The sequence below is a fragment of the Myxocyprinus asiaticus genome, chromosome 9 (assembly GCF_019703515.2).
Source record: "Myxocyprinus asiaticus isolate MX2 ecotype Aquarium Trade chromosome 9, UBuf_Myxa_2, whole genome shotgun sequence".
NCBI classification, from domain to species: Eukaryota; Metazoa; Chordata; class Actinopteri; order Cypriniformes; family Catostomidae; genus Myxocyprinus; species Myxocyprinus asiaticus.
In genome coordinates, this window is record NC_059352.1 from 50,206,750 (window position 1) to 50,231,397 (window position 24,648).

At 39.8% G+C, this 24,648-nt stretch overlaps 1 protein-coding gene across 2 annotated transcripts in view; it reads right to left on the minus strand.

Annotated features, from left to right (window-relative positions):
* LOC127445892 (plexin-A1-like) overlaps positions 1-24,648 on the minus strand; it is a 176,326-nt gene that overhangs the window by 120,810 nt on the left and 30,868 nt on the right. For both annotated transcript variants that reach the window (XM_051706360.1, XM_051706361.1), the window contains exons 2-3: positions 15,796-17,157; positions 7,583-7,765 (exon numbers count right to left, since the gene is read on the minus strand). In XM_051706360.1, the coding sequence (XP_051562320.1) occupies positions 7,583-7,765; positions 15,796-16,971 (1,359 nt within the window). In that variant the 5' untranslated portion in view covers positions 16,972-17,157. The remainder of the gene's footprint in view (positions 1-7,582; positions 7,766-15,795; positions 17,158-24,648) is intronic.

A 24,648-nucleotide genomic window follows, 5' to 3' on the forward strand; every position in this document is an offset into this window, starting at 1 on the left:
ATGATTGAGGCCTAGTAAGTGTTTAGCAATTTAATTCTAGCACTTAGTGTACATATTATTTGGCATCATTAAAATGTATTTATCATCTATATATTGCCATTATAGCACTCACTGCCCATCCTGATCTCTAGATTTCGCTAGATATTGGCCATTGAGAAACCCATCACATACCTGTTATTAACACGAAAGGCCACATGAAGCTCAACTCAACAAAACAATCCATTAATTATGTAAGGTCACAGACACACCGGCAGTTCTATATTGAGTCATAATTAACAACATTACATACAGAGAGAGATGAGGGGTGACTGAATTTACTGTGAGTTCAGACAGCATGTGTGTGTTTCAGCCCAGTTGGCTTGTCCATCTGTTGTTGATTTAGCCAGACTGACTGGTCTAGCACAGTAAACCCAGACGGAGAGAGCCCAAGCCGGGTTACTCGTCTCCAAACGTGCCCTCTGCTGCGCCGCTCCAAATCAGCAGGATTAAAGCCGGTTCACCTCAGCCAGACAGATCCAAAACAACATGCCATACGAAAGCCCAGTGACCAGAACACATAAGTCTAGTGGATTGACTCTACAGGTCTAGAATTCACTTATAATTTACTACAGCCTCAGTGCTTGGGTGCATCCAAACACCAAACTGACTCGGGTCTGCACCAAAGACTCTAGTACGAAAGTGCCCTAAATGCTACAACTGATGAAACTCAAACTAATAAATGTGAGAGCATTTGTTTGAGCAACTAAACACACAGATAGAGATTTTGCTTGAAAAAAAGCACAGCTCTGACTGTAACAGTCATAACACATAATGTAAAGCTGCTGTGTGTTTCATTCAGATCTTCAGTGCATCTCTCTCAAAGATGGACAGAGTCTGTCCTCCATTTCACATCTCAGTGAATCCATCATGAGTCGCTCCAGTGAATCCTTCTGCTGCGAGACTAACACATATATATACACACACACACACTCACAACATCATGAAAAGCGCTTCACTCTGAGCTCATCGTACGATAACACTCACCTGCAACATCCTTCACATTTCACACCTCAGTGCAACCAGCAAAATGAGTCACTTCACCAAACTACCATTTCCAATTAAAGACCCCATGAAATGGCTTGAAGAGAGCAACTTTATTTCCTTTGTATGACCTAGTGAAACAGGAAGTTGGGGTGGAACATACCAAAGAGCTCATCTATTGTTTAAAGCAGCCAATAGGCTTTAGTTAACATCAGTAAGTGCATTTGGTTGGACCAAAATTGGGATACGTCTCTGTGTACAACATTATTGTTCGGTGGCCTGGCTTCCACCCCTGGAGTTCGAATCCCAGGGCATGTTGAGTGACTCCAGCCAGGTCTCCCAAGCAACCAAACTGGCCCGGTTGCTAGGGAGAGTAGAGTCACATGGGGTAACCTCCTCGCGATCGTTATAATGTGGTTCGTTCTTGGTGGGGCGCGTGGTGAGTTGAGCGTGGATGCCACGTTGGATGTCGTGAATGTCTCAGTGGCAACGCCCTCAACAAGCCACGTGATAAGATGCATGGGTTGACGATCTCAGACGCGGAGGCAACTGGGATTCGTCCTCCGCCACCTGGACTGAGGCGAATCACTACGTAACCACGAGGACTTAAAAGCACATTGGGAATTGGCCATTCCAAATTGAAAAAAAAAAAAAAAAAAAAAAAAGAAAATTCTTGTTCAAGTATAACAGATGAGAAGACAGTAAATTTAAAATGTGTATATCTGCTAAAAGTTTATTTTGCCAACGTTTAGGGGTACACTAACATATAGATTAGCCTCAAATCTAAAAGACATGGACTAAAAAACCGACAAACTCTAGGCAAATTTTTATTTAAACACATTTGCGCATTTCATTAATAAAACTATTCTTGCACAAATTAATCAGAGGAGAAGCAATCTACAGGAGTCTGCAGTTGCGTGTAAGTGTGTTTATTTCATTGTTTTATTTTGTTGTAGAGTGGTATACATTGCTAGACTTGTGCTGTTTGTTTACCATCTTGAACTTGTGCTGTTTGTTGACTGTCTTGAACTTGCGTCGCTTAAACGTGGGTTGGTTTGTGTGTGTGCTATATTGTTTTGACTTGTCCCAGGTTATTCACTGCTAGATTTAGCGTTGGTTGTCCAGTGTGTGTAAAACTATCGTGGTTTTTAATGTCTATAAACAGTGCTTCACTTGTTTTAGAGTATTATTTATTGCTAAAGTGCAGCATAATTTATTTTCGGTGTACGGAAGTCGCGCTTGTCACCTCGCGCAACCCTTAGTTTCTGTTGACCACGTGACTAGCTTTGTTGTGCTAAGTAGCATTAAGGCGTGTCTTTTTTCATTGAACGGCTCATTATCATCGTGTATATATTTGACTTGAATGCTGACACAGAAGCGGCAGCGGAAGTGTTAGCCCTCGTGTAAAGCCCTCCTCGTGTGAAGACCTACTTGGGTAAAGACCAGCGAGTCTACCGATCAAGGACACCGACAAGGCGCCAATCACCATAGCACTTAAGTATCTTGTTATTGTATCTCTTTTCTTATTTTCCTTCTATATACTAACATGTCTACTTCACGAATAACACATGCCTTAAAGCACATCCCTGTTATCTGTTACAGACCTTTTACACAATATCGATGCAAGACACAATGCAACCCACACAACCTACGGCCACTTTGCACTTCAGCACCTGCGCCGTCTCTTTCTCAGTGGGACTCTGGAACTGCCAGTCATCTGTGAACCAAGCTGACTTCATTCCAGCCTTTGCCACGCAGTCCACCTTCAGCATCCTGGCACTGACAGAAACATGGATATGTCCAGAGGATACAGCAACACCTGCTGCTGTCTCCAACAACTTCTCTTTCTCTCACAACCCTCAACACACCGGTAGGGGTGGGGGAACAGGTTTGCTCATTCATAACAACTGGACTTTTTCACCACACTCTTCACCATGTAACAATACTAGTTTTGAATTCCATGCTATTACTACAATGCAACCCAAAAAAATACATGTTGTTGTCATCTATCGCCCTCCGGGTCAGCTTACAAACTTTCTTGAGGAGTTGGATGTCCTGCTGTCCTCCTTGCCAGAGGATGGTAGGCCACTTGTGGTTCTTGGTGATTTCAACATACACCAAGGCAAGCCCCAGGCCACTGAACTGAATACTTTTCTGGCCTCATTTGACTTGGAAAAACTACACACCACAGCAACTCACAGATCGGGCAACCAGCTGGACCTCATTTTTACACGTAACTGTACCAACTCAAATATTCTTGTTACTCCTTTACATGTCTCTGATCACTACTTTGTTCAATTCAACATGATCCTCCCATCTACATTAAAACAGTCTCCACCTTTGGTTTCCTTTCGCCGTAACCTCCGTTCTCTTTCACCCTCACACCTTTCCACTGCTGTCTCTACCTCTCTTCCCACACTAAATGTATTTACCACACTTGATGTAAACACTGCCATAGACACACAAAGCTCTACTTTAACAACCTGTCTAGACAACATCTGTCCTATCTCCTCTAGGCCAGCACGTGCTACACCACCCAGCCCCTGGCTGTCTGACGTACTTCGTGAACATCGGACTGACCTCAGAGCAGCTGAGAGGAGATGGCAGAAATCTAAAGATCCAGTAGATCTAGGTAAATATCAGTCTCTGTTTGCAACTTTTTCAGATAATGTTAAATCTGCAAAAACCTCCTATTACCAGAACAAGATCAACAGCACCACAGACACTCGCAGCTTGTTTAGAACATTCAACATACTTCTTTGCCCTCCCCCTCCACCACCAGACACATCACTGACAGCAGATGTCTTCGCCACATTTTTTACTAATAAGGTTACAACCATCAGCAATACATTCTCAGCACCACACCTAGTCAAACACCTGTCTCCTGTATGCAACTCTTCTGTCTCTATGTTCTCTCCTCTGGCTGACACTGAGTTCTCTAAACTCCTCCTCTCCAACCACCCCACCACCTGTTCTCTTGACCCCATTCCTTCTCACCTTCTCCGGGCCATTTCTCCATCCATCCAACCTGCAATCACACACATAATTAACACATCTCTACTTACAGGCACTTTTCCCACTACATTTAAGCAGGCTCGAGTAACCCCGCTGCTGAAGAAACCCGCACTTAATCCCACACAAATAGAACACTACAGACCAGTCTCTCTCATCTTATTCATGGCAAAAACACTTGAAAGGGCAGTTTTCAATCAAATCTCTGCATATTTCTCACAGAACAAGCTGCTGGATGACAATCAGTCAGGCTTCAAAAGTGGACACTCCACTGAGACTGCCCTGCTGTCTGTCACTGAGTCGCTGAGGCGGGCGAAAGCTGAATCCAGATCATCCGTCCTGATTCTGCTGGACCTTTCTGCAGCCTTTGACACAGTCAACCATCAGATCTTACTCTCTACCCTCTCCTCGCTGGGCATCACAGGAACTGTGCTTGACTGGTTTAATTCCTATCTCTCAGGTAGGTCCTTCAAGGTAGCCTGGAGAGGTGAGGTATCCAAGCCACATCAGCTACTTACTGGGGTACCTCAGGGATCAGTGCTTGGGCCACTTCTCTTCTCTATATACACAACATCACTGGGACCCATCATTCAGGCACAAGGATTCTCTTACCACTGCTACGCTGATTCCAGCCCAACAACACCACAGTGACTGCTCGAATTTCTGCCTGCCTGGCAGACATCTCGGCCTGGATAAAGGAGCACCACCTGCAACTCAACCCAGCCAAGACTGAACTCCTTGTCTTTCCAGCCAACCCTGCTGTTGAACACAGCATCACAGTGCAGCTGGGTGCAACTACAGTAACACCTTCCAAATCAGTCAGAAATCTAGGGGTAACCATCGACAACAGACTAAATTTCACAGACCACATCTCAAAGACCGCAAGATCATTTAGATTTACATGTAGATTTTATCAGGAAGATAAGACCCTTCCTCACTGAACATGCCACACAACTGCTTGTCCAGTCACTTGTCATAACTAGACTGGACTACTGTAACGCTCTCATTGCAGGCCTCCCTGCATGTGCAGTTAGACCCCTGCAAATGATCCAGAATGCAGCAGCAGCACCTCTGGTCTTTAATGAACCAAAGAGAGCACATGTTACACTACTCCTTGTCTCTCTCCACTGGCTGCCGGTTGATGCACGTATCAAATTCAAGGCTCTGATGCTGGCATACAGAACAGTCACTGGGTCTGCTCCAGCATACCTAAAATAATTTATGCAGAGCTACACGCCCACTACAAGCTTGCGGTCGGCTAAGGAACGTCGCCTTGTTGTACCAACACAAAGAGGCACCAAAACACTTTCCCGGACTTTCAGCTTCATCATACCACATTGGTGGAACGACCTTCCCAACTTCATCCGTGAAGCTGACTCACTCTCTGTCTTCAAAAAACGACTAAAAACACATCTTTTCCATGAGCACTTAACCAGTCATTTAAAAAAAAAAAAAAAAAAAAACATTCCTGTTGCACTTTATTCTGTTTTGAATACTATTATGATGCTAGTGAAACTTTGTAATATGGCACTTTTCATACCACTGTCTCCTTAAGATGATTCGCTTATGTTTTCCTCTTATGTAAGTCGCTTTAGATACAAGCGTCTGCCAGATGAATACATGTAAATGTATTCATTCATAAAAAAACCGGGTAAATATGCGTACATATTTGCAACAATCTACAAATGGTTTTCCGAAAAATTACATATTCTTTTGCACATGTTGCGACAGTTTACAAAAGAATGCTTCCTATTCATCTATTTTTTATTTATTTTTTTGCACATTCTGCAACAATTTACATAAGAATAGTTTCTATTCATCCATTTTTTTTTAAGTAGCCAATAGGGTTGCACGCTATACTAATGAAATATCATGACACCAAAAAAATGTAAACAGTACAATATCATCATGTTGTTAATTTCTGTACCATAATAAAGTATGCTGCCATTAGCAAAATGTAATGTGAGAGTTTTGAGATGAAATCAAAGACCATTTGAAAACTATAATTAAAAAAGCCTCTATATGGCCAAGTGTGATCATTAAACAGCAGAAAGATGTCATTTAATTAAATAATATAGTCATATGCGGTGAGCGGCACAGGCACCTCACTGACCTGTCATCTCCACACACGCACACAGGCACGCACACAGGCACGCACACAAATGCACGCACACAGGCACGCACACAAACGCAACACACACTACTAATGCTTGATTTTCATGCAGTGTGTCCAATAGCATCCATCTGCAGAGCCACAGATCAGTGTGTTAGTGTATACATGGCTGTGCACTCTCAAATGACCGTTTTCACCGTTGCAGCTCGGACATTTCAGCTCGCGAGTTGCGGGAAACTTGATATAACAAACGAACCCGTCACATACAGGAAGAACTTCAATGATCTTTCAAAATAAAAGTCCCACTGAAAGGAGAGCTCTATTCAACTGATTGAATGAAATTGAAGACATTACAAAAGAAAAAATATTATTACTGTATAAAAGTGTCATATCCAAAGCAGTCGAAATAATACTCATAGTAATAATTATAATAATACTAAATGGTTATATTGTAAGTAGGCCTGTCGATTTAACACGTTAATTCAGTGCGATTAATTATATAAAAAAATAACGCAAGTAATCATGTCCCCAGACCGTGATAAGGAATATTCCTTACATCTGAGCAATTCAATCTTGAAGTACCACCTGTGCTCTCCAGGGGGCAATAAGCAAAACTTCAGAAAAGTATTATATTTTCATTTGATTAAAGTTGTACAGTATATATCTGATTAAACACAATTTGATCATAACATTTAATTAAAACATTTAACATGGAATCCAGAAAAATTAAAACAGAAAAAGGCATAATTTGTATCTATAAGACTTTATGCAGTTATTTTTTTCAATAATTTTCTGTGTAGTTTCATAAAGAGTTTTTTTATTTGTTGCCTAAGTATTGAGTTAGTATCGATACCGAGCTACCAGGGCTGGTATCGACCAAAGCCAAAGTTTGGTATCAGAGCAACCATAGTAGCCAATAGCCTTTAGTTTACATCAGAGAGCATTTTTATTGGACAAAAAATTAGATACACCACCGCATACAAGATGAGTCAGCAATAATAAAAATCTAATTTTGATTTAAGGGGGTCTAGAACAAATTTGTTCAAATAATTCGTAAAACTACTCTTACGTAAATTGTCACAGAATGCTCAAAATCATTTGCCTCAAAGCTAATAGATGTAAACTAAAATCTACAAAACTTATTTTTTAACCACAGAGAAGTGACATGCTATTTTTAGGCTAGTTAAGATAGTTCTGCAAAAGGTTACCTGGTCAGTCATGCTCTCCAACTCTTATAGCCTAAAAACCTCATCAGCATGGCCACTTTAAACAATTTTACAATATGAAACACCAACAGTTAAATAATAAAATCTCACAACCCGCTCTGAGAAAAGGACAGACATTCTCTACTAACCGATAAACTGAAGATCTTCTGTAACAAAAACAAGGAAATTAACATACAAATAAAGCACATATGTGGAACTGCACAAATCTTACCTTCTTCACTCGGCCGTTACGAGTTCCTGCGAAAACCACGGTGTTGCCGCGGTAATCGTACGCAGCTACCGAAGTCATTCCGTCATCTTTGTCTATGAAGAGTGGAATGCCCTCGATAGTGCTGGTGCCCCCTAGAGGCTGGTTAAAATCCTGCCCGCAGAAATTATCATCGATCTGTAGAGGCTGTAACGCAAAGAGAGAGAGAGAATTAGAAAGAGCGACTCCACCCGAAGGTCACCGTCTGGGTAAGATGTACCAGCAGGGTGGGTGTTTCCTAAAAACAATATCAGCGGAAGTCTTACACAGACAAACAGCAGTAACGTTATTTATTACATGACTGCCAAAAAGGAAAAACAAAGTTAGTGTATTGCAGGAAACCTTTGAAAGGTGATTTGAGGACAAGGAAGTTACCGAATTGGAAAAAGTTAACACATTAGTGACTTATAAAGCAATACTTTTGACTACCAGCATTAAGTCTGTCCACACTGCATCTTATTCTGTCCAAGAACCGCCCACTTAGAGAGGAAGAGACTGTCTGACAGACATGTACTAACCACATGTATTTGCCGTTTAAGGGTGGGAAAAATCTTCAATGCAGCAAAAGAGTATTTGAAAATCGGACAATAAAGACACAGTTATGAGACTGTTTACTTAAAAGGAAATTACGTAGCTTTTACAATATTTAACGATCTTTAAACAATCATATAAAAAAATTATTCAATTTTAGAACTACAAATCAATTCCTCTATGGAAAGAAATGCATAATTGATGGCCAAAGCTAACTTTAATGAATAATAAATTTTTTATTATTGTTATTATGGGTGGGCAATATAATAGACATGATAATCCGGTACAAATTTGCCAACAAAACATGTATAGATTTTGGATTATCGTCTCATTGCGTTTAACACAAAATTTCCACACCAGAAATGTGTACAGCACATAACACATAACACATACGCATTACACCCTCTGTCAGATAAGTGGAGTGAGACGGTGCGACTGCTCGTTCCTCAAATTCATTTGAATGAGAGCATGAGAGGAGATTATGAAATAAAAAGTGCGTCCTCCGTGGTGTGGAATTGGTTTGGCTTTAGAAAACGTGATACCGAGCAGAAAACAGCGATTTGCAAGTTTTGCAAGTTTTGTACATTGTGTATGTCCATATATCAGCGGTCAGGGCTTCACGTGAGACTGAGAAATAATGAAACGCAGTTTTTCACTGACAGCTGCATGTGTTATTAGATGAAAAGCTTGTCTAGAACACGAGAAAAAAATGACACTGACTCCACTTCTGCAGCATGAAATTTCACTTGAGCCACCGTCAAGCAAACTCAGTGACATTCATCCCGCGCTCCAAACATTCCTCCCATCCAAACAGGTGCAGCTGTGTTTTGTGCGAGTATTGCGCATGCAGTCTGAAACACACAAGTGTGCATGAGTATTGAAGTCATCCCAGTCCCTTCATTTGTGCTCCTGTGACAGAAAAATGTCTCCTTTCTAAAATTCTGTTCGAATGATGTTTGATATCAGGGAACAAACCAGCCATATTCCTTCAGATATTTTATATTTTCTTTATAGAGCCTAATTAAGTGTTTTATTTATGGATATTTTTTATTTTATTTATATGTTATTTTACTTTTTGCATTGCTTTGAGAAGATGTTAAGTTTCTTGAGGAAAGTTGTAACAATAATCATAATAACAATAATAATAACAACAACAATTGGTGCACATCATCAGACAGAAATGTGGCATTTATTTTATCGTTACCGTGACATAAAATGACTCAAATCGTGATATAGGATTTTGGTCATAACGCCCACCCCTAATTGTTATCTTTGTTATTATTTTCAACATTATTTGTACTTAAGACCTTAAATTAGCTTGTACCAAAAACTAGCTTCAAACCAACATTGAAAATGGGTCAAATTTACCCATTTACGCATGGAGCCACATTGAGAGCCCCATATCTCTGGGATTTAACCATATAGGGCCTTAAAAAGAACGATACCCAAAGAAAAGTTTTTTCTTAAGTAGAATACAGAAGGATATTGAAATACCTTGAATACTTCTTGAGTTTTAGGCAATCCAACTTTGGAAAAACTACACAAGTGTTTTTTGTTTTTGTTTTTTGGACTCGCACCATTGGCCTATAATGCAACAAGAGGTGTTGAAGTCAACTGATTTTAATAACAGATCTACCCATCTCTGTGTAAAATTAAAATAATGATGCTGACACTTTTCAAAGATTATTTTTTTACCTGTATTTTTGCTCCAAAAATCAAAAGGCGAAAATTGTCATTTTGAGCCAATGTATGCATGAAGCCACATTGATGCCCCATATCTCTGTGATTTCACCATACAAAGCCTTAATAATTAAGATGCAAAAAGGAAAGTTTGTTCTGAATCAAAATCTAAAAGTATATTAAGATATCTTTAATATTTCTGGAGTTATAGGCACTCCAACTTTGGAAAAACAAGACAAAAACATGTTTTTTCCCATTTTTGGACTCACACCACTGGCGTGTAAAGCCACAACGAGTGCTCAAGTCAACTGATTTTAGTAATAGACCTACCAATCTTTGTGTAGAAATAAAATAATGACACCGACACCTTTCTAAGGTCGTTTTTTTTTACCAGCAGTTATGCGTCAAAATCATAGGTGAAAAGAGAAAAGGAATCTGTCAATAGAATTCCTATAAAAGCTCTGCAGAATTCCAGCATTCACAAAATACCACACATTCTCCAGCACTTGTGTGTGTGTGTGTGTGTGTGTGTGTGGGGGGGGGGGGGCGTTTTTTTCTCTCTTTCATTTCAATGTAAAGGAATTTTGAATAAATGTGGCTTAGCTTAATTGATCATGTTATCAGCTACTAAAAAAGTCGACAGGCTTCATTTCAAAGATAAAAAAGTAACAATGTGAGATTTTCCACTCATAGTTTGACTTGGCAGCATCTAATCTCATAATTCTTTGTGATTTGGGTTCAAACTATTTTAACTACCGAATTACGCAGATTTCCCCCATATTCAGCGCAGAATACACTAAAGATTTTGTGCATTTGTGTGTCCTTTAACTGCTTGCCGTTCAGGCTCACATCAATGACCATTCTCTTTAGTCTTTTGTCTTCGCCTCATCTTTCTCTGTGTTTTTCTTTCTGTGTTAATCCGTTCAGATGGGTCTCTACCTCACAGCAGGAAGAAACGAAAGAGAAGAAAAAGGAAGGAGTCAGCAGGTCATTTATTCACTTGGCGAACTCTTTCTGCTCTTACATCCAATATGTGATTTTAAACCCAGGCTTTAAGTTCAGAACCGCTCTCAGAACCGGATCGCTTTCCACATACTTGAGAGCCAAATGATGACATAACTGACTACATAACTACATAACCTGACTACAAACAAACATGCCGCATTGCAGACTTTGTTCACGACTCTCATTCCTAGTTTTGACTAAACAAACTGTTGTTGGTAGCTTATGTCAATCAGATGGTCCCTTCCAGTCTAACTGGGCGGTTCTAGACCAAAATACATGCAAACTAACAGCTACATGACACTGAATTTGACATGCAAATACACACATTCAAACTTTCCCATTGAGGTCAACTAATGTGGTTGCAAAGGGACATACCAACAAACACAGACACACTAATAAACAACAGACGTGTGAGTATGTGTGTTCAGACTGCTGATTATGTGTCTGCCCAGGGCAGAGGCGCAACCAAACATTAAACACACCACATTCCACACTGAGAGAGAGAGAGAGAGACAGAAACAGACCCACAGAGCAAGAGACACTTTCCATAATCTATGTTCCGGGTCAATGTGACTGTAACAGTATAAGGACGAGCAAGGAGGCGGCGGCAACTGGCTGAACAGTCAACGTGAAGTTTAATCAGCCCGTCTGATCACTGAGATCACATTTTTTCCCCATTCTGATGGTTGATGTGAACATTAACTGAAACTCCTGACCCATATCAGCATGATTTTATACATTACACTGCTGTCACACGATTGGCAGCAGTGTAATTCGATTTGATAATCACATGAATAAGTAGATGTACAGGTGTACCTAATAAAGTAACCGGTGAGTGCATGTTTGCAAATGTTTGTGAAATGAATGATTAAGGTGTGTACACTCATATATTCAAGGTGCATGGAAATTGTTTTAATAACTTTTACTAGAAGGTTACACCACACAGAGTTTTCACTTAGAAATGTTGGTGCTGGCCAACGTATTCGGGAATGCTAAAGTTTGCTGGAAAAATGTGACAAAATCCAGTCATCTCATTTCGGTGTTTATTTTGCGCTGTTAACGCGATGGACACTGCATTATAAAGCGATATAGGCTAGTAAATGACACAATCAAGTCAAATGAACAAACACTTGTTCATTATAACATTCACTTCAGGATCAGGTCAAGATGTCGCCTTGGAAAGCAGCTGCCTACGTAGGCAGCAGGCCGTGAGGCAGCTCACTAGGTTTGGGAGCAGAGTTTATATTTCTTTCTCGTTCCGCAAAATGTCTTTCATTTTCTATTATTCCACCCGCTTAGAGCTGTACTGATAGACTTTGAATATAAAGAGATAGAATAAAGGAAGATCACACCGATTTGGAATGAGACATAAAAATAAAAATGGGCATCTTTATCTCAGAGTGCCTGGTTAAATGAAAGCCATTCTTTGCCACTGAAAGCCCCGGGAAAGAGAAAGAGAGCGAAATGAACAGAGATGAATGAGGAGAGAGAGATTAAGAGAATGAGTGAAAGAGAGGACAAAAAGCAAGCCGTGGTCCCAGAGGACTCTGATGGCGGAGAAGATGGGATCAGGATTCACTAAATGAATTAGAAAGCATGAGCAAGAGAGTAACTCATGAAATTTACTCAACTCCACTAATGATATTCCTGTCTGTCTGAATAATGGAAGCACTCGGGAGAAAGACATTGCGAGAGAAAGATAGGACGTTTGAAAGAAACAGGAGGCGGGTGACAGGAACAGTGCTTGTGATATCTACATTCTACAACAATTTAATGATGTTCTCCATTAGACACAAGGTATTATTCTAGTTTTGAAGCTACTGTCATTGATTTTACTGTAGTCTCATCCAGAGCCATTGCTTAAAATCACGGGACCAGGAACTAAATTGTGTTTTCTTAATCAGTGTTTTCCAGTACAGATATCTAAACTTCCTTAAAACAAGCTATTTACTTGAGAAACAAAATTGCATAGGATATTCAACTTTTTATTTTCTTACCAAATGGCAAATAGTCTTTTCTTGTTTTAAGCATAAGCCTCACCAATTTTGTTAAATTGATGCATACAACAAGAAAGAAAGCGTCGAAGGCATCCGTTTGTGCTCACGATCAAGAGTATACTTAGAAAGGCTGAGCGCTCTAACGTGACGAGACGGAAAGGCATGTAGAAAAAACTACGTTTCTCGATCTTTTAGTGGAGTACCACTAACACCACACATTTTTGGTGTCTCCCTTATTTCACACACAATTCAAATCATTAAACACACTATTAATTAGCTAATCAGGAGACATCCAAAATGTGTAGTGTTAGTGGTACTCAATGAAAGGTTCGAGAAACACTGCCCGACCTATTGACCTGTTTCAGTGATGTCACATTTTCCCCACAGTCACCATTTTTGTGACCATCAGCGGGAGCAAACGATGCCAGTTAATGGAAAAACACCATAAAGCGATATCAAGAAAAACATCAAAAGCTTTTGATCGATACCAAGTCATAGGAAAGGTGTATACAGGTCTCAAGTCAGTGGAAACATTGCCAAATTTTACTTTAGCGGACACTATAATATGTTATTTCCACGATTTACCTCCGTACGCCGGCAAGTCTGATGTGTGACCAGCGAGTGCACACACCTCTTGGTACATCACCGCATACATCTCTCATTTCAGAAGTTACACACGTTTGTGTTGTTTTCTGCTCTGATTTGGTCACATTACAAAACGTTTGATATGATCCCGTCTGTATGAATATAAGAGCTGCTTTTAACTCACAAAGAATACACAGAAAGCAACCGAGGCATATTAGTGAATAAGACTTACATTTTAGTCTGGTGGTGAATAAAGCCTGTTCTTTTTAATCTATGTACATTTCCAGTTTAATTGTATCCGAATCGATGATGTTATAAATATAATTGACATGTGTACAGATAACTGACATGTCTGAATAAATGAGCAAAAAAAAAAAAAAAAAAAAAAAAAAAAGTGTTTTTATCTGTGCTCCCCCCCTTCATCGCTGCTTGACTTTGGTGAAATGAAGCCGTGTCACTTAAAAGATAAAACTTTATTAAAAGAAAAGTTCTCATTTTCCCCCACCCTGATCCACCCCTGGTATCATAATCAGTCACAACATTAAAACCACCTGCCTAATATTGTGTAGGTCCCCCTCGTGCCAGCAAAACAGCGCCAACCCGCATCTCAGAATAGCATTCAGAGATGATATTCTTCTCACCACAATTGTACAGAGCGGTTATCTGAGCTACCGTTCTGTCAGTTTGAACCAGTCTGGCCATTCTCTGTTGATCTCTCTCATTAACAAGGCGTTTCCATCCACAGAAGTGCTGCTCACTGGATGTTTTTTTGTTTTTGGCACCATTCTGAGTAAATTCTAGAGACTGTTGTGTGTGAAAATCCCAGGAGATCAGCAGTTACAGAAATACTCAAACCAGCCCATCTGGCACCAACAATCATGTCACGGTCCAAATCACCGAGATCACATTTTTTCCCCATTCTGATGGTTGATGTGAACATTAACTGAAGCTCCTGACCTGTATCTGCATGATTTTATGCACTGCACTGCTGCCATACGATTGGCTGATTAGATAATCGCATGGATGATTGTTGGTGCCAGATGGGCTGGTTTGAGTATTTCTGTAACTGCTGATCTCCTGGGATTTTCACACACAACAGTCTCTAGAATAGGGATGCAACGGTATGAGATTTTCACGGTACGATAACAGTCTCAGAAAATATCACGGTTTCATGGTATCAGGTATTACACAATTATTATTATCAGTTACAATGACCCTTAAAAGGATAAATAAGAAAGCTAACAGAATTATAATAATACACCGAATTATAAACATGATAAAAAAATAGCATGCAACTATAACATGTTATATAACTAAAGCATGTTAGTTTACATGTTAGCATAGCATGTTAAATTAACTACTAAACGAAAAATAACATCAGCTGTGTGAGCTTTTAACGTAATGTCCTATGATTATTAATAATTAACATATACTGTAGGTGCGCCAGACTGCTCCTGTCTGTACCTTTAACTCAGTGGTTCTCAACTGGTTTTGCTTCAGGATGCAGATTTTACGTTGGAAATCAAGTGGCGACCCACCATAGTAAAAACGTAACCTGTATTTAATGTATCCTGGGTCGCATTTCCTTTTATGTTGCATAGTTTTGTTCATGGTTTTCAAGTACACGGATATGCATTAAGTCACATTATTTTTGTTGTTGATGTCAACAACAAAAGCCACAGGAAGTTTTCTCTCCCCCCCTTTTAAAAATTGAAGAGCATATTTACTTATATGAGCCCATTATTATCCTGTTTGTAAGTTGACGAGTCTGACAGGCAGTCGAGGAGGAAAGGAGATGCGCAAGCGCAAGTGAGATTCTCCATCCGGTTGCATTGTTTTTCTCAATATCGTAGATAAGCAAATGTACATGGTATGAAAACCGTAAATTTTCATACCGTGGTATACCGTGAAACCGGTATACTGCTGCAACCCTACTCTACAATTTACTCAGAATGGTGCCAAAAACAAAAAACATCCAGTGAGCGACAGTTCTGTGGACAGAAATGCCTTGCTGATGAGAGGTCAACAGAGAATGACCAGACTGGTTTGAACTGACAAAGTCTACGGTAACTCAGATAACCACTCTGTACAATTGTGGTGAGAAGAATATCATCTCAGAATGCTATTCTGAGATGCAGGTTGCCGCTGTTTTGGTGGCACAACGGGGACCTACACAATATTAGGCAGGTGGTTTTAATGTTGTGGCTGATCGGTGTATATCTATCAAAATCACCCTTTGCACCAAGATAATGAAAGCTGAACTCTCTAAGGGGACATTACCAAAGCACACCCATCCATTCAACCCAACAAATAAATTGCTGTAGCCACTCAGTGTTACGTCTTCAGTCTTAATGGCTTTCAATCAGATAGTGGACTTACCGAGTTGATGCATGGTAGCTCCTTGTTGAGTAGCCAAGGCAAGGACAACCTGCCCTCTCCTCTATAACATGACTGAATCCTTTCCTTGATCTTTTCCTTGATTCTTGTTAAAGTAAACAAGCAAAGTGCCGACTCTTTAGGAGGCTTGGCCCGGTTCTTCTGACCTTGAGAGAAGACCGTAAACAATATGTCCTCCTGCTCGGACACTCCCAGAGAGTTTGCAAGCTGCCTCCCAGGTTTGCTCAAGAAGGCATCCTGGATCAATCGATATTCCACCCCATCTTTGGTGCATCCGATAGGGAATTCCACGTAGGAGTAGAACCTGGGGTCATCAATACAGAGTCTGACGATCTTAGAGGTGAAGAACTGTTCTCCGCTAGCATCAGGAGAAGTTAGTTGAGTATCCAGCTGCAGGGTCAAGTAGTAGACAAACTGTTCACTGTTAAAGCTGTACATGTAATAGATGTCAAACGCTGGGAATTTGGACAATGTATCCGAGGGAATCTTCAGCTGGGAAGAAACAAACTCATCCTGGTGGACGAAACTGAACATGTCAGCATCCTCCTCACTAGCCATCAACTTACGGCTGGAAAGGGTTGGGAAGTACTCTGATTTTCCATCGATGGGCGTTCCGATGAAAAGCTTGCTAGAGTGACCCCCTGAGATGATGACCCCGGACATTGTTCCAGACTCAACGACACTGGAGAGGTAGTGCTCCTTGCGGTGGTGTGGTTCGCCAAGCTTGAAAAGATCAACCAGGCGTAAAAACTGACAAATGCCTTGCGAGGTGCTTCCGCAAGCAATGAGGCGGTTTTGGGAATAGTCTACTAGCAGCAGCTTGTTCACATTGTTGTTTGGGGCAAGGTCATAGGGGCATAACTGTACACTTGGAGGTGGATAGCATTTCTCGTTGTCCAACACTGGACCCGTCATATGACTCCTCAACTTGGTCAAGTTGCTAGAGAGCTTGTAGATCCAGTTTACCGCACCAACATACACATCTCCTGTCTTGTTATGGATGGCTAAATGCGTCAGACCCCAGTCTGGGGGCGAGAAGAACTTAAATTGTTCTGGAGCTCCTTCTGAAAGGTGAAGAGATATGTAGATAGTAAGCAGCCCAAGGAGAATTACCGTTCCTTGGCGAATAACGCAATGCGGCCCCTGGGGAGGCCACATATCTGCACTGGTCCTCGCAAGTAAAGGCTGTGTTGGTCCACGTTATTTGTCTTCAGTTGGGACTTTCAAATTAAATCAACAAACAAGAAAGGGAGGCAAAACAACCTTTATTGATCCAGCTTTCCTTGCCTTTTCTCAAAACAGTCCTCAACTTCAACATCCGCCTCAATTCTGCATCCAGGGGTCCTGCAGGGCAGAAAACACATTATAAGTGCAAATGGAACATATCAAATTGATTATGCATCATTTGACAAAGACAAAAAACGGGGAAAGAGTTTAATAATGATTTAGACTTGTGTGGTCAAATGAGGTGAACCGTGTCAACTTTTAATTACTAAGACTGTTAGTTCTGAGAGTGAAGATGGATTGGAGACACACTGTACACAAACTCTTAACTAACAACACCACAGCTATAGAGTTGGACTCGCTTCAATAAGGGCCTACCGCATCCATCATCACAAAATGTCTGACAGCAGATTTGTGTAGATGAATATGCTTTTACATTGTGGCATAACTTTAGAATAACGATGAATGTCACCTTGAGGACTGTATTCCAGTCAACTGGAAATTGTTTACACATCTTTCCCTTTTCTTATTCACAGCTCTTTTCTTGAGAACACAGTTATTGAAGTATAAAACTAGAAAGAGTTCCACAACAATGCATTATGACAATTCATTGATATATGTATGCAGGATGAATATACACCGATCAGCCACAACATTAAAACCACCTGCCTAATATTGTGTAGGTCCCCCTGATGCCATCAAGGGATTTTCATGCACAAGTCTCTAGAATTTACTCCGAATGGAGCAAAAAACAAAAAACATCCAGTGAGCGGCAGTTCTGTGGATGAAAACGCCTTGTTGATCAGAGAGGTCAACAGAGAACGACCAGACTGGTTCAAACTGACAAAGTCTACGGTAACTCAGATAACCACTCTGTACAATTGTGGCGAGAAGAATAGCATCTCTGAATGCTATTCTGAGATGCAGGTTGGCGCTGTTTTGGCAGCACGAAGGGGACCTATATTAGGCAGGTGGTTTTAATGTTGTGGCTGATCGGTGTATATGATTTTCCGTAGCGATGTGGTGACAGAACATTCAGCCTTACAGTCAATATGTGGACCTCATAACTAATGGGACACTTTATATTTATGCCAGTTTCTACAATATATATTATGCTAAACTCCATCTACTCAGAGCATTAGTAGTAATAGGGCCATAAATATAAGTGTAGATGTTTGTGATGGCCAAGGGGTTGTGTGGCACAGTAAATATATGTCTGAGCTAGTATCCCAAAGGTTGTAGTTATTAACACTGCATGGGGCGACAACCTTTCACCCTTGATAAAGAAACTTAACCTCAGGTTATTCAAGGGGGGTTGTCCCTATAAATGTACTGGACGTGTCTTTGGATAAAAGTGTCTGCTAACCCTGCTGAAAGAAACAGCTAAAACCAAGCTGATTTACTGGTCTTTGCTGGTTTAAACTGGTCCAGCTTGTCTCAAAACCTGGACAAGATGGTCTTAAGCTAGTTTTCCCATTTGACAAAACTGACAAGTGCCCATAACCACTCTAAAACCACCAAACAGACCAGTCTGACCAAGCAAGAAGACCAGCTAAGACCAGCAATTAATCTAAGGCTGGTTTATTTGCAGCAGGGAAATTAATAAAACACAAACTCACAACAGAAGTATCACAACAGAATTGTTTTCATTTTCCCAGGAATGGAAAATAACAAATCTAAGTTCACCTTCACCATTTCCACTGGAACTCTTTCCTGCTTCACCAGAGATAAAAATGAACAACAACAAAAACAGAAAAATCTCAGCAACAGGCTTGAGCCGGAGGCCAATGAGAACTGTGAAAGATAAAGGAAATAAAAAGTGGAGATAGAGGAGACAGGAAGAGAGAAAGTAGAAGGAATGTTTTCCTTTCTCTGTCCTTTTCTTAGTCCATTTCTTATCTCCATTGCTTTTTTCCTGCACAAGGGATTGAGGGCTGGTAATCTGTCCATCATTCCCCAAGGACGAGATGATGGGAAGTGCCATCATTCTGCAGATCTCCAGAAACATGGGAGAAAATGGATGGGAAAAGGGAAAGTGTTCCTCTGTCCATCAGCAGAAGACTATTAGAACAATTCAAATTCAGCTTCAGAAATGACAACACTTCTTTTAAAGAAATTTGAATTAGGGATGTTAATTGTCAAAAATCAAACTTTGTATACAAAGCATCAACTGAAGAAAAATATGCGTCTTGTATTTTTTGAGTTTCAAGATGTTCAACACTCAGTTTAATATTGCTATTGTTAACGATTAATCGATATTCATTCATTAACGTTAACGATTGTCGATAATGAACATTTCTTAAAATCTGCAACCCTAGTTTGGATTACTTAATTTTTCCTCAGAGAAGTTAAACAAAAAACAGATACAAATCGTAACAACAGTTTCTGAAATATTATCATAGCTCCTAATTTTATTGTTACTACAGCAAAAACGTTACAATCTGATACATCACTGTACCATGGCAGCACCACAGTAATGTAATGCATGCGAAATAAAGAGTTTAGAGAAAATATCCTACAGGTTTCTGCCTCTCACCATTTTCCTTTCGCTATGTTTTATACACACATGCACACAATATCAAAAGATGTGTGATACTGTGTGCATGTGCTTATAAAACATTGTGAAAGGAAAATGGTGAGAGGCAGAAACCTGTAGGATATTTTCTCTAAACTCATTTCTCTTCATTTGAGCGAATCGCTCATGACAGAGTCAACCGTCAATATCAACACAAATTGCATCTGTGTGCTCTCCTATTGTTATCTGCCAAAGGAATGGAGAAAATGCGATCAGACCTGCATTCTATACGCAGAAGTTCTGGAAGCGGGTGAATCTATGACAAAATACTTAATTTTGATAGTATAAGGGAGCAAGCAAGAAAAAGGAAGTAGGGAAGAACATAAAGGGGAAAAATAACTTTTTGCCTCAGATAGGACTGATGACTGAATTATCAATCTCATCAACAGATAAAAGGAATTATTTTCCAACATCTCTCGAGGGTTTCTTTCATCTTACGTTTTAAGATTCTTTGATTTCCCACGAGTGAAACCCACTTCAAATGATCAGCACTAGGTCAAATGATGACAATCAAAGAATCTGTAAGATCCTATAGCACAGAAGCACACCGTCTATTTTGCTTACACATTCTAATCTTAGGCCACATTTACACTAATATGTTTTAGTTAACGCCTCTCATCCACACTATAATGGCAATTTATCCACCAAAAATGGAGTGTTCAATAAACGCTCTCCATTATAGCATACTTATCTATCTAAAAACTGAGTTTTTAAACAAAAAAAAAAAAAAAAAAAAATATATATATATATATATATATAAATGAATAGGACGAATCTCAGTTGCCTCCGTGTCAACCGTTAACCTGCGCATCTCATCACGTGGCTTGAGCGAGTTACCGCAGAGACATAGTGCATGTGGAGGCTTCAAACCATCCACCACGGCATCCATGCACAACTCACCACATGCCCCACCGAGAGCGAACCAAATTATAGCGACCACGAGGAGGTTACCCCAAGTGATTCTACCCTCCCTAGCAACCGGGCCAATTTGGTTGCTTAGGAGACCTGGTTGGAGTCACTCAGCACGTCTTGGGATTCGAACTCGTGAACTCAGGGGTGGTAGTCAGTGTCTTTACTCACTGAGCAACCCAGGCCCCCGAAAAAGTCATTTTTTATCAAATCTAGACAAGCCCCATTTCCAGCAGCCATCACTCCAACACCTTATCCTTGAGTAATCATGTTAAATTGCTAATTTGGAACTAGAAAATCACTTGCCATTATATCAAACACAGCTGAAAGCTATTTGGTTTGTTAAATGAAGCTTAACATTGTCTTTGGCTGTGTCTCGTTTCGAAGGCTGCATGCTAGGTAGGACGCGTCCTTTGAAGGCTGCAGTATACCGAGCATCCTTGGTATAAATGAGATGGCCTTCGTAGGACAAACGGAAACAGAATGTAACATGGTTGCTATGAGAGCATGCCACTCTTTAACAAGCGCGAGTGCTTTGAGAAGGGAACAAAGTCCCTTTGGAAGGGAATGTATAAGGTATATTTTAGGAGAGTTATAATGATGTAGAGAGAAACTTTTTTTTTTACAGATGTACTTTTAGTCTATAATACTTTACTGTAATCATATATTACTATAATCATACATATTATATACTCTACACCCGTCTACTGTGGTACTTCAACTTGCGAATTAACATTACTTGCATTTGAACATCATATTTCGAGCAAATTGCCATCATTTTATTTAGACATATGATGTTCATTTACGTTGAAGCAAAGACTTGTGGGTTGTGAGTGCCCACGAAGGATACACCTTATGCATCCTCCAAATTCCCGTGAAAGAAGATCTCATTCGAAGGCTGCATTCAGAGTGTCCTACTCGCTTCTGAAACGAGTCGTATGCGGCCGACAAATGCGACCTCCAGAGGATGCAGCCTTCGAAACGAGAGGCAGTCTTTGTGTTTGTTTTTGAGTTGCCACAGTACGCAATAAACTGGCATGTCTTAAGGTCAATATTAGGTCAAAAATGGCAAAAAAGAAACAGCTTTCTCTAGAAACTCATCAGTCAATCATTGTTTTGAGGAATGAAGGCTATACAATGCTTGAAAGTGCTACAGGAAGTGTGGGGTGAAATGTCACCTGAGTATCTGGACAAACTGACAGCTAGAATGTCAAGGATCTGCAAAGCTGTCATTGCTGCACGTGGAGGATTTTTTGATGAGAACTCTTTGAAGTAGTTTAAGAAGTTCTGAACATTTTTTTCAAATTGTAATAGTAATTTTTCACGTTATTAATGTCCTGACTATACATTGTGATCAGTTGAATGCCACTTTGGTGAATAAAAGTACCAATTTCTTTCTATAAGTGCAAAATCTGTATGTTATTCCGTACTTTTGGCCGGAAGTTTATTTCCAAGGAAAGGCAACCGGTGAACCGGTAACGGGGTCATGGGCCAAGGCTCATTTATGCACGTGGGGAGCGAAGACTAGCCCGTCTGCTCCGATCCCACAGAAGAGCTACTGTAGCACAAACTGCTGAAAACTTAATGCTGGCCATGACAGAAAGGTCACATAAGATCATGTGGACGGCCAGTTGCGTATGCGTTGTTTACCTGGGGAAGAGATGGCAGCAGGATGTACCATGGGAAGAAGGCAGGCTGGCGGCGGCAGTGTGATGCTCTGGGCAATATTCTGCTGGAAAACCTTGGGTCCTGGCTTTCATGTGGATGTTACTTTGGCACGTACCACCTACCTAAAGATTGTTGCAGACCACGTACACCCCTTCATGGCAACGGTATTCCCTGATGGCAGTGGCCTCTTTCAGCAGGATAATGTGCCCTGCCACACTGCAAAAATTGTTCAGGAATGGTTTGAGGAACATGACAAAGAGTTCAAGGTGTTGACTTGTCCTCCAAATTCCCCAGATCTCAATCTGATTGAGCATCTGTGGGATGTGCTGGTCCAACAAGTCCGATCCATGGAGGCCCCACCTCGTAACTTACAGGACTTAAAGGATCTGCTACTAACGTCTTGGTGCCAGATACCACAGGACACCTTCAGAGGTCTTGTGCAGTCCATGCCTCGATGAGTCAGAGCTGTTTTGGTGGCACAAGGGGGACCTACATGATATTAGGCAAGTGGTTTTAATGTTGTGGCTGCTTGGTGTGTATATGTATATATATATATATATATATATCCCACATGTAGTTTATTTTTCAACCAATAATAATCAGTAAAAAAGAAGATTGGGTACATAACATAGGACTTAACACTAAACAAGCCTGAAATACACACTAGGGACTCTTATTTTGAAATGACAGAGACTTGTCTCAATTACAATGCTCTATTTTTAATACTTATCAAATTAAGCTTTTTATAGCCTTTATATTATTATTCACAATATATTGGAGACAGGATGTATGTGGTGACGAGGGACGTTTCCCCTCATCAAAGAAAATGTAATTATCAAATTAACATGGAGAAATAAAAAATAAACTATCGGCAACTATCGACAGATTTTTGCCGATAACAGATATTCCAAAAAGCAACTATTGGCACTGATTAATTGGTATAACCGATATATCACTCAACCTCTAATATATATATATATATATACACACACACACACACACACACACACACACATATATACCTATATGTTTTTTTTATTATTATTTGTAGAGTATAGTAAGCAATTATATTTTGCATTATCTGAAACTTAATTAGTGTGGACATGGCCAAGGCTGGCAAATGTTTTTTATGTTGCCATAGAACATCATTATCAATTTATTACAGTCATACATAAAAAAAAATTAAAAAAATAAACTTGAACCATTTTAAATATTTATACAGCATGTAATGGTAGTATTTGCTGTACTGCCTTTACTTTTATTCTTTCAATTTGGGTTGAAATATGAGCGGGACTTGATCTTGACAGGTTTTGTGAAAGATCTAGAGTTCTAGAGGGCACATTTCAGCATAAGGAACATGAGACAGAGTTCATATGGAACTCAATTCATTCCCATTTTTCCCACTGCCTGAGGACAAAATTATTCTGCAAGTCTTCTCACAACACCTCTGCTGTAGAAAGCGGAGCATAAATTCACACACACCGTGGACAGACCTGTAAACTAGTCTCCACAGATAATGGCGAGTGGTGGCAGAACGGCCACCTGATTTATTACATGTGGCATATCAATTACAACACTCGCCTCTCAGATAGAGGGAGAAAACACACACAGAATAAACTCTGAAACAAACGAGATGCTGCTTGCATGCAGAAACACACACATGCATATATACAGGAGCTATATACACAAACTGATATACTCAGACACACAAAACACAGATGGGTGTTCAGAATACCTTTCACCTTCTATTCTAGTTGACTTAAAAGTTAAGACATTTTTATAAAAAAATCAGTAGGGCTGAGTATCGATATGTATTTCTCAATTTGATTTGATTCCAATTCACAAGCCCTCCATTAGATTCCATTTAGATTATATTCCAATTCAGGCTTATTCCATTTTGCTTCTATGAAAGCAAATGAACGATTCTGAACACTGATCCATGATTCAATTTTATTTGATTCTATTTAATTTGGGTATATTTCAGTTATAAGGTCAATTTTTCTTACATATGAAAGCAATTTAATGATTCTCAATACCGATTCATGATTCAATTTGATTCGATTTGATTCAATTCCATTTAATTTGGGTATATTTCGGTAATAATGTCCATTTTTCTTACATATGAAAGCAAATTGACAATTCTCAAAAACGACTCATGATTCAATCTGATTCGATTCCATTCAGATTTCCATTCCATTTGATCTGAATTCCGATCAATTTGGGTATATCAGGTATAATATCCATTTTGCTTACACATGACAATTTGATGATTCTCAATACCAATTTTTATACTACAACAAAATACTAACTAATTCAAGTTAACTTTCTTTCAATTTCTCAAGTAATTATTAAAAACAAGTAAACTGTCCATAATAAAATAAAAACAAAGAAACCAATTAGGCCTACAAACAATAGAACAATGATATTAAATTAAGATATTAAGAAAACTCTTTTCTGAA